The following is a 10032-nucleotide window of genomic DNA, read 5'->3' as shown; positions in this document are numbered from 1 at the left end:
CAATAAAATGGTTATTGTTTTATTCCTAAAGAAATAGATATAAAGAATAAACTAATGCTCCCAAGATATCAGGTAAGGACTTCGAATGGATTTATGCTTCCAAATAAAAAATGCTAATAACTTGGTGTGCGGATTAATTGATCAATGGTAACTCGACGCTTGAGACACGAATCACTCAAGAAAACCTAAAATGGGTTTGAGACTCCCAACTAAAAATTTGAAAACTTAAAACTCTTGTTAGGCGGGCGACGCCTCTATAAATATCGAGAAAGTAGGTCATGAACACTCAGAAGAAAACTATGAGAGCTCTAGTTAAAGATATATTAGGATTATTAATAGAATAATAGTTAAGGCATAGAGGGTCATAAGCTAGGGGTGTCTTGGTTATAAAGATAGTGTGTTGGGTTCCTTGACGGTGTGGATCATTTGAAAGGAATTTCCATTGTGGAAATTTGGGAAAGTAAAACCCTCTCAAAATGCCTTTTTTTTTTTTTAATATTCGTGAGTATCCGGACCAGCTTACGTACACCTCGACTAATCTCACAGAACATCCCGCTGACCCTACAACATTTGGGTATCAAGGAAACTTGTGGAAAATTAATTCCTAGGTACGTGACCACCATGAATTGAACCTCTAACCTTTTAGTTATTTAAGAGCCGTTTGTTTCGTGGACATCCTAGATTCTCATGGGGTAGGCATCTAGATTATCATGTTTGTTTTGCGGTATTGTGAAATACCTGGCATCCGAAGATTCTGGGCATCTTTTGAAGAGTTTTGAATGCCCTTCTGAAATATGGATTTTCCATATTTCCGAATTGAAAGCATCCCCAATTTACTTTTTTGTCATTCTATTTTATTTTACGTATATATATATATATATATTAATCTTCATTTGCATTATATAATTAAAACAAATATTGTCATCCATGTATATCATATATTTTTAATTATATCATAATTTTTATTATTTTTTAGCAATATATTTAAATTTAAATTAATATTTATTTTATAAAAGATCTTAAATTATGATTTATTACTTTGTTGAGAAAAATAACATATAAAAATAATATAAATTGTATTAATTTTAAATGAAACTCAAATTGATAAAACAAATATGTTATATATGTTCAAATTATATCAAATTAGTTATAAAGTAATAAATAGTCGTAAAAGCATTCTTGGAACATTATGTAAATTTAAGACATCTCTGAATAGAAATCCTATGAAACAAACACAGTTCTCAAAATATTTCCAGATATCTACAAAAATATTGCTACAAAACAAACATGGTAATCTAAAAATATCGGATATTTATAATTGCTAGTATATATAATTATAGGTATCTAAAATTTTGGTTATCTACATTCCCAAAAACAAATGGCCTCTTATCAAGACCATGTCTCCCTTTTTACCACTAGGTCAACCTATGATGATTCTCGAAATGCTATATTACTTCTTTGAATCCTGCAATATACATTTATATATATATATATATTATTAGTGTTTTAGTGGAGTTAGGAGGTATCCCAATAAAGATACAGATCCCTCTCTTCCAGGAAAAGGAAGAAAAAAAAAGGCGACCAAAAAAGGAAAACAGCCTCCCTTATATGGAAAAAAATTACTATAAAAAGTAAAAATGAAGCAATTTACTACAGAATCTTAGGAATTCATGAAATTCTGATGGCGTTTAAGCAAACACTTGTTTTGAGCTTTTGATATGAACTAATCCTGAAAGGTCAACCCAAATGAGTGTAGGATTCAAAATATCCAACAGTTTATTTATATATGGAAAGTTGAAGATAAACTGATGTCTAGGCAGAACAACCTCAAGTTACAGGACAGATAACAATAATATTACACACTTACAGTATGATACAAGGTCAAATCTCCTTCTCCAAGGCCAATTTCCTTCCAGCAAGTTTGCAAAAACCAAGAGAATGTAGAAATGGTCTTCCAAGGCACATGAATCTATTGTTGCAGAAGAAAAACAGCTCTCCTGGAACCTGAAGAATGTATCACATATCTATATACTTATAACTACATGCAACTATCTATACATATTTGGCCTAAATTGATCATCATAAAATGAATATTGGTTCGTCGGAGGCATTTCAATAGTCCGACCAGGAAAAGTTCTTAAAAAACTATCATTGGGGTGTATGCTCGAAGATACTGGACGTGATGGATAGTTGTGTACATAGGGAGAGGGTTGAACTGCATCAAAGTATTGGTCGAAATGATGCTTCTGACCTGGATTTTTCCATCTATTCTCATGAACATTGTGAGTCAGAAATCCATCTCGGGTAAAACCTGAACCAGTGCGGTAGCCACTGTTGCGTAAACGACTCTCTCTTAAAAAACTTGATCCATCCTCCATTTCATGACTGTGGAAAATTTGATGATTTGCAGATAATGCAACACCCTCACCAGGATAATGAGTTGAAGATCTTAACTGAGAACTTGAAGCTAGGAAGTTTGGTTGTGAAGAAGCTTCAGCAGCAAAATCAGTTGGAAGTCTGAAGAGTCCGGCACATCCGATAGGGATTTCTAACCTGTCCCCAACTTTTGGAACAGAAAGGGCTCCAATGGATTTATCAATTGATTCACCTTCTACAGAGGGTAATTTGATGATTTTCTTTGTTAGTGATAGCTTAGCTTGATTAAGTGCCTCTAATACACCATCTAATGCAGGCGGTTCATGTGGTACCAATGCATATAGATCATTATTACTGAACGGAGTTTCTTGGTCATAGAAATTGATACCACTATGAGATGACAATGGCCTTTCAGGGAGCCCATGATGGAGGTGGGAGGTACATGAAGGTTCTTGTGCACTGTTTTCTTGGCTTTCTTGGTATTGCTTCACAATAGCCATAGGAAAGGTAAATTCTTCAAGTGATTTTGAAGTAGAAACGCTGTTTGTGTTCTGATCCTGCAAGTCTTCCACATCAGCACACATAGATGGGCCAAGCCCATTGGTTTGAGCTTGGGACAAATCTCTAATGACACAATCGACTGCAACCTGTGATTTTGCCTCATTTGCAAGAAAAGCATTATTTGACAAATTTGGGGCTTGAGCCCTCATCTCATCCCTTTCCTCGGTGATATCTGAGTGGTTTCCAGGGTCACAAGAATCCTGCACAAGCAATGAACCAAGAGAGAAGAATAAGTTGTTAAAGAAACTGCCAAGGTGCATACAACAATGTAATTTGCTCAAAACCAGAGGACAAATTGCCCCCAGCTACCAGCCGACAATGTTCCAACATTTACAGAGTACAAGGAGAAAGACTACAAAATCAAGGTCTGGTGCAAAGACATGTTAACAGAATTGACTGTATAACTGATTGTCAGTGCAATAAAAGACATGGCCAACGACTTCCCTTTTTTTTTTTTGGTTACAAAAACAAAGAAAACAATCCTTATGTAATCTCACAGATTTCCTAATTCATACTCTATTGAGGATTAAATTCTATCTTCATGATATAAGAAAATTCATGTTCGCCAATGAACTGGTGCTTCTTACTAGATAAAAGAAAAGGGTGGGCATTACTAATATTCACAGAACTTATCTAGCTAGAACAGGAGAGACTTGAAGAAAAAAAGAGATCAGTCTATCCAAGAGTGCTCATCAGATAAGGTAGATGATAAGAAAAAGGGATGCACAGTCCTAGCATCGAAATAATCAAAATAGAACTTTCATAAGAACCTCAATTAAATCATGGATCATGGATATAAAGAAAGGAAGTAACAGTCAACTGTCACAAGTAATCAGTTTCTGATAGAACATACAGGTGTACTGTTATTATTTTCTCTGAACTTCTCTTCCCATTCTCTTTGAGCCTTTTCCATTGCTTCATATTGATCAATGAGTTGTGCTTGACATTTCAATGCCTTCTCCATTTCGTTCACTTTTTCATATCCATCTAAATCATGGTCTTGATCTTTATTTCCTACACTATTGTGAACTCCTGAAGAACCTGAGTGTGTCTTTTCAGGAAGTTCATAGCCATCTCTCAATATATTGTGCCCATTTACAGAGTAATTTCGAGTGTCCTCTGAACAAGTAGACGGTATCTCTTGAGAACTATCCACGCGTGCCTCAGATTTGAGTTCTTGCTCCCCATCTAATGGTCTGGTATGCATAAATAATAATTAATATTTCAAGTGCAAAGTTCAAGAAGTGCTTAAAAAACTCAACATCATCTCTTTGGCACTTAATCAAATGATTGAACTACACTTTAAGGATCTATGACAAGGTAGAAGAATCCAACTATCATCTATCGCCCCTATGAGATAAACCAAACAGGTTTTGGTAAACCTGTTAGAATTACTTATGAGTACTGCATATCTTAATTAATTGTAAATTTTCATTTTTGAGATAAGAGGCAACACTTGCGCCAGAAAAAACATAAAAGAAGGGAACAGACAATCTCATCCATCAGCCAAGGATTATAGCATATTCAAATAGAAAACAAAAACAAAAAAAGCAAAGAGAATAACAGAGTAACAGTTCCAAATTGTTTCCAAAATACCACAAAAGAAAGGTTGAGATTTCTCAAATTATCCCCAAACTAACACTATTCTCCCTTTAAAGGAGTCTCCGAAAACTCTATTCCATTCCATTCAAGTATCCAACAGACAGCTCTAATCACATGATAAATAGATTTCTTTTTACAGGAGACAGTGACCACAAATAACCTGTTCTATTGCTCATCGCAGAACGTTAGGAAAGTGCTTGGAGATCCAAAAGTTTTGTAGGATTATGTAAGGATACTCCTGACTATGCTTTGATAGTCAGATTAACTATAGATAACCAAAATGGCAAAATACAAGCCAAACGACAGTCTAACGCTAACAGGCAAATAACAACAACCAAGAACAAAAGCTTACTATGATAGTCCCCAGTTAATTCAAAAGAGGGTTGGTTCCTCTTCCTAAAGAACCTGCAAATTCTAACGCACTTTTCAAGTATAACGACCTCTATCCAAAAGGTAAAACAGACAATATAACGACATTCCCCCTCCATCCGTACTCAAGCGTTAGCATCCCACTCAGCATTTGTCTAGGGTGAAATACCCTTCTTGCCCCTCCTGGAATTAACCTTGTGGATCGGTGCTCTAACAGATTAAACACCACCTCCCGAAGAGAAGGGGAAAAACATAAGAACATATGAAGGTTGGTGCTAGGAGATTCAAAAGGTTTGTAGGATTAAACACCACCTCCCGTAGGAGAAGGGGCAACATAAGAACATATGAAAGTTGTTGTCAAATGACTGAAAAAAGTTAACATACTAAGGTTAACCAAATGGATTAACTTGAGAGAGAGATCAGGAAGAACTGATTAAATTGGTGGTCTGAGAACATCAAGAAAATAAAGAAATAAGAGGATGGGTTATCTCGCTCTTCCTAGTTTTTACCAGAAATGGGAGAAATATTTAACTGAAATAGTTCTCTCTCTCTCTCTCTCTCTCTCTCTCTCTCTCTCTCTTTCTTTCTTTTTTTTTTTTTCTGATTTCATAGTTTTTAAATTTTACCAGGAAAAAAATTGTCAATAATTATAATAGTAAATTTAACAGAAGGTGTAACATTACAATATTGCTTTTTGTTTAAGGGTATGGTTGAACAACTAAAAGTTTGACGTGCTAGTTTGGTGGAAGTTTTAGTAATTTTTCCTACAATTTATAGAAATCACCATCTTTATTTAACTTGAATTAAGGAAACATAGAAGTTTTGGAGAATTTTAAAGATTGTAATCATTTTCTGTTCACAATCATTTTTATTGAGACCTTTTTTAAAAAATTGTTGTTTATGTTGTGTGAGTTCCCGCACTCAGGCTATTCTTTTTGTAAACACTTTCTGTTGTGCCTTGCATGTACAAACACCTTCCAGGATTGGAAGTCAATATAGAGATTGGAATGGCTATGATAACTAAATCCAGATCTATCCAAAATCTTACTTCGGTAATTAGAAATAGTCACTCCAAAATGCCATTTATTCTCCAGGAACAATAGCCTACAGTCTTATAGATGAGCCAAATCCACAGAAATTTCATAAATAGAGGAAACAAACAGCTTAAGCATACCTTGTATCTTTACGTTTTATCTGGCGGCATGATCTTCCAAGTTGGTGCTTTGGTGAAGAAGAACTAATCGAAGTAAAACTGCTTCGACTTCGTATAGAAAACTTTTTGTACTTCTCACGAGTATGTGGTGAATCATTGCGTCCTTTCCAAGACAGGCTTCCGCCTAGCACTGGAGAAGTATCGATATCAAAACCTGAATATTCTTCATGTCCATTTCTCCTTTGTATTGAACTGGAGTTCACGCCCTCCCTAGCAGGGCCATCCTCAACTTTTGATTCAGTTTCACGATCAGAGTTTGAATCAAATGTCTCAGAAATATCACTAGCACCATTATCTTCTAAAATGGCAAGTACATCTGCTGTGGCCTTTTCAGCCATCTTTCTTTGAAGAGACACGATCTTTAGCTGCTCCTCCAGTTCTGCAACCTATAGTAAACAAAATATATTTCCAGATCAAACACATGAGATAGAAGCCACACAAAACCAACAAAAATAATAAACAAACACTGAACTCGTTTTGCTAGTTCATCAGCTCTCTGTCTTGCACTTTTTGAAACAGATCGTTCTGATAGAAGTCGAGCACGAAGAAACTCAATAGTCATTGCAGTTGTGTCCTCCGCACCAGGAACACTCCTGATACACCAATGATCATTAAAACACACAAAAACCAGAGAGAGAAAGGCAACAAGGAGGGGAGAAAAAAAAAGGCTGAGAAAGTAAAGGATGTAAACTATTTATTGCTCAACTTCAATCACAGGCACACTTCAACATTTAATCATAACCAAACATACAACCAGACCGGAGTGTTGAGTACAGTTCGTTTTCACAATAACCCATAAAATTTTGTGATGCTTTTAAACATTAATTTAAAGAAGTTGCATCCGATCTAAAACTAAATAGAAACCTCAAGTTCCATTTCTCTTGTCCGTATGTCAATATTCATCCAAGAACTTTCTCCTAATCTTTAGCTTTGAGACAGAGCCGTTTACATACTTAAAGAGCTAAAACGTCTCGATCGTATCACTAAAGCAACGGGAAGGTATATTTATGGGAAAAAAACACAGAAACAAAGAAAAGAAAATATAAAAAATGAGTAAGAAAACTGAAAAGTTGAATCCAAAAATAAGGCATGAAAATTTTCCTATGCACAGCGGTCTACACCTGCCCCAACATTGATATTAAGCAAATTAAACCACAAAAACAAAATTCGATTACTCAACTCTGGAGGACGAAAAACAAGTAATTCCCACTCCATAATCATAAATAATAAAGTTACTTAAAATCTCCTAAATCTTAGGCACTTTGTTCAAGACCAATTCCACCAATCGCAGGATTACACAAGCTCAGACGACAAAACAGAAACTACCCACGAACTAAAATCACTTCAATCACTGAAAACTGGAGCCAAAATCACAAGAACTACAAAAATTAAAGAGACCCAGATGAGTCATACCTCGGATCTTGCTGATCCTGATCAGGATTCTCCATTATCAATTGATAAAAACAGCTTCAACCTCGAACTTCTCCAGTATCTACGTAGAGAGAATAGAAGAATAAGATGAATTGAGCAGAAAAAGAAATGAGAGAATTTGAGGAAATAGGAAGAAGAGATGAAGATTAAGAAAAGCCATGATGACCTCAGAATGAAGCTTCCATGAACCCTAAGGGAGACTTTAGTTTCAGTATGAGGGTAGGAGGTGAGAATAGAAGAGAAATTCCATTTCCATGACCATATGAACAAACAAAGATGAGATGGGACCAATAAATCAACTGCAATCGTGAATGTTTTGGGTCCGATTCGATTAACATAATGTCCTCTTGTAATTCAAGCAATATTAATACCGTTGCAGTAAAATACTAACATTTTTAACCATTTTGCAATTTCTACCCCATAACTTTAACAAATTACAATATGGTACTAAATTGCTTTTAGAGGAGATATAATACAATTCACGATTATAGAAAAATCTTAAGGAGTCTTGTTGAGTTGAGATAGGATGTCTAAGATTTTATATATCTGTGAGTTCATATATTTGTGTTTGAGGTGTAAAATTATTTGTTCTGAGTTCATATGTCTGTATTTAAGGTGCATTGTTAAATTCATAGGTCTGAGTATTTAATATAGTTTTTTTAAGTCTAAATAATATGTTTTTATAATTACTATTTTTGTTTTGAATTTTTTTTTCAATAATTCTATAAATCTAAAGCGAAATCAAAATTTTTTATTGTTGCTAATTTTTCTTCTTTTTCTTTTTCTTTCTATTATTACTCTATATTTTTACTATGTCATGTTTTTTTTTAATTAAATCTCCCCCATCATCGTAACAACTAATGGAATGTCACCACATTTCTTCAACAGTTTCACTCTCATTTTCTCTAAATTTTGAGGATCATCAGATAAAAAATCTTTATTTTTCACTAATTTTTGTCGGAAAATATTCCATTAATTTTTTTTTTCATTTTGTGGTTTTTTTTATATGTTACAACTACATACATACTTTTCGTCTAAATATTCTTAACACTCATTTGATATGTGAATTTATTATATATAAATATTGCACTTAATGTAGATAAAATAATATTTTTATATAATCAACAACCCTACAATATACTTTAATAGTCGTCAGTCTTATAGTAGTTAGAAATGATTGTCGAAGTTGATTATCGAAAATGATTTTTGCTGGAGTTTGTAGTCAGATGTGGTTGTCGAAGCCTGAAGTTGGTCATGTGAAGGTGTATTGGAGTTGGTTGTTGAAGTTTGTCATCAGATGTGGTTTTCGAATCCCAAAGTTGGTCGGACGAAAGTGGTCGTCGAAGTTGATCATCGAAATGATTTTCGTGGAGATTGTAGTCGGAGGTGATTGTTGGAGCCCGAAGTTAGTCGCATGAAGATGGTATTAAAGTTAGTTTTCGGAGTTTGTCGTCAAAGTCTCGAGTTAGTCATCTGAGTTGTTCGCTCAAAGGTGGTCATCGAAGGTGATTTTTATCAGAGTTTATAATCGAATGTGGTTATCGGGGGCCTACAAAGGTGGTTGTTAGAGTTGGTTATCAGAGTTTGTTGTTGAAGCCAATTGGTCATCGAAGTTGGTAGCGTGAAGTTGGTCATTGGAATTGGATCACCGAAGGTGGTTTTCGGAGGCCAGAAGGTAGTTATCGAAGGCCAGAATTGATTGTCGAAGTTGGTCACGAAGGTTGTCGGAGCTCGGAGTTGGTTGTCGAAATTGTCATTAGAGGTGGTTGTCGGAGTCTGAATTTCGTCGCCGGAATTGTCATTGGAGGTGGTTGTCGGAGCCTAGAGTTGGTCATTGGTGTTGAGGTGGTTGTCAGAGTCCGGAGAGGTGGTTGTCGGAGCTCGAAGTTAGTTTTGAAGTGTGATAGTAGTTGATATGTGGAGCCATTGAAAATATGAAAAGAAAGGAGAGTTGGGTAAGTTGGTAAAATATACCAACTCAACTCCACTAACATTTAAAGTTAGTGGGCCAAACAATGAGTTGGTATAATATACCAACTCAACTCAACTAATGTTGGTGAGTCAAACACCCCATAAATGTGTTTTGCGTTTGATAAAAGAAATTAAAATTAAATCTGTTAAAATCATTTTTAAAAACAAGTAAAATTCACTTTAAAAAAAATAGTATCCTATCAATTTTTAGATTCTCCTAAAATTGGGTAGAGTTTGTAATGAATATTTAGTTTTCAATTTTATACTTCAAAAATAAAATTTATTTCATCTATCTGTTTATTTCTCATCTAATCAAATCTATTTTCTAATTTTCATGGGTTGAATATCTAAAATAAAACGTTGTATTTATTTACCAAACACTATAACCTTTTTTTTTAAAAAAAAACTTTAAGCTGAAACAAAACACCACATCAATTTTGTCTGATAGTTTGAAATTGTTTAATTTTGGTCTATTTAGTATTTACTTTCAAATATCCAATTTTAGTTTA

At 34.5% G+C, this 10032-nt stretch overlaps 1 protein-coding gene across 1 annotated transcript; it reads right to left on the bottom strand.

The window, feature by feature from the left end:
• Positions 1-1751: 1751 nt before the first annotated feature.
• Positions 1752-7876, bottom strand: LOC120075573. Its single transcript, XM_039029100.1, has 6 exons — positions 7719-7876; positions 7535-7613; positions 6594-6714; positions 6083-6507; positions 3791-4133; positions 1752-3137 (listed from the first exon to the last, which is right to left on the bottom strand). Exons 2-6 carry the CDS (start codon positions 7567-7569, stop codon positions 2049-2051), a joined length of 2013 nt encoding a protein of 670 aa, XP_038885028.1. The 5' UTR covers positions 7570-7613; positions 7719-7876; the 3' UTR covers positions 1752-2048.
• Positions 7877-10032: the final 2156 nt, after the last annotated feature.

The sequence above is a fragment of the Benincasa hispida genome, chromosome 4, assembly GCF_009727055.1.
Source record: "Benincasa hispida cultivar B227 chromosome 4, ASM972705v1, whole genome shotgun sequence".
NCBI classification, from domain to species: domain Eukaryota; kingdom Viridiplantae; phylum Streptophyta; class Magnoliopsida; order Cucurbitales; family Cucurbitaceae; genus Benincasa; species Benincasa hispida.
The sequence above is the reverse complement of the archived record's forward strand: the minus strand, read 5'-3'. Positions and strand labels throughout refer to the sequence as shown.

What these genes read in the sequence shown, in the direction of transcription:
- LOC120075573 (XM_039029100.1), bottom strand. Translation starts at nt 7,569, where the DNA reads ATGGAGAATCCTGATCAGGATCAGCAAGATCCGAG. An exon ending in CAGGATCAGCAAGATCCGAG is followed by an intron (nt 6,715 to 7,534) that starts GTATGACTCATC and finishes TTGGTGTATCAG; the next exon opens with GAGTGTTCCTGGTGCGGAGG. An exon ending in CTGATGAACTAGCAAAACGA is followed by an intron (nt 6,508 to 6,593) that starts GTTCAGTGTTTG and finishes TGTTTACTATAG; the next exon opens with GTTGCAGAACTGGAGGAGCA.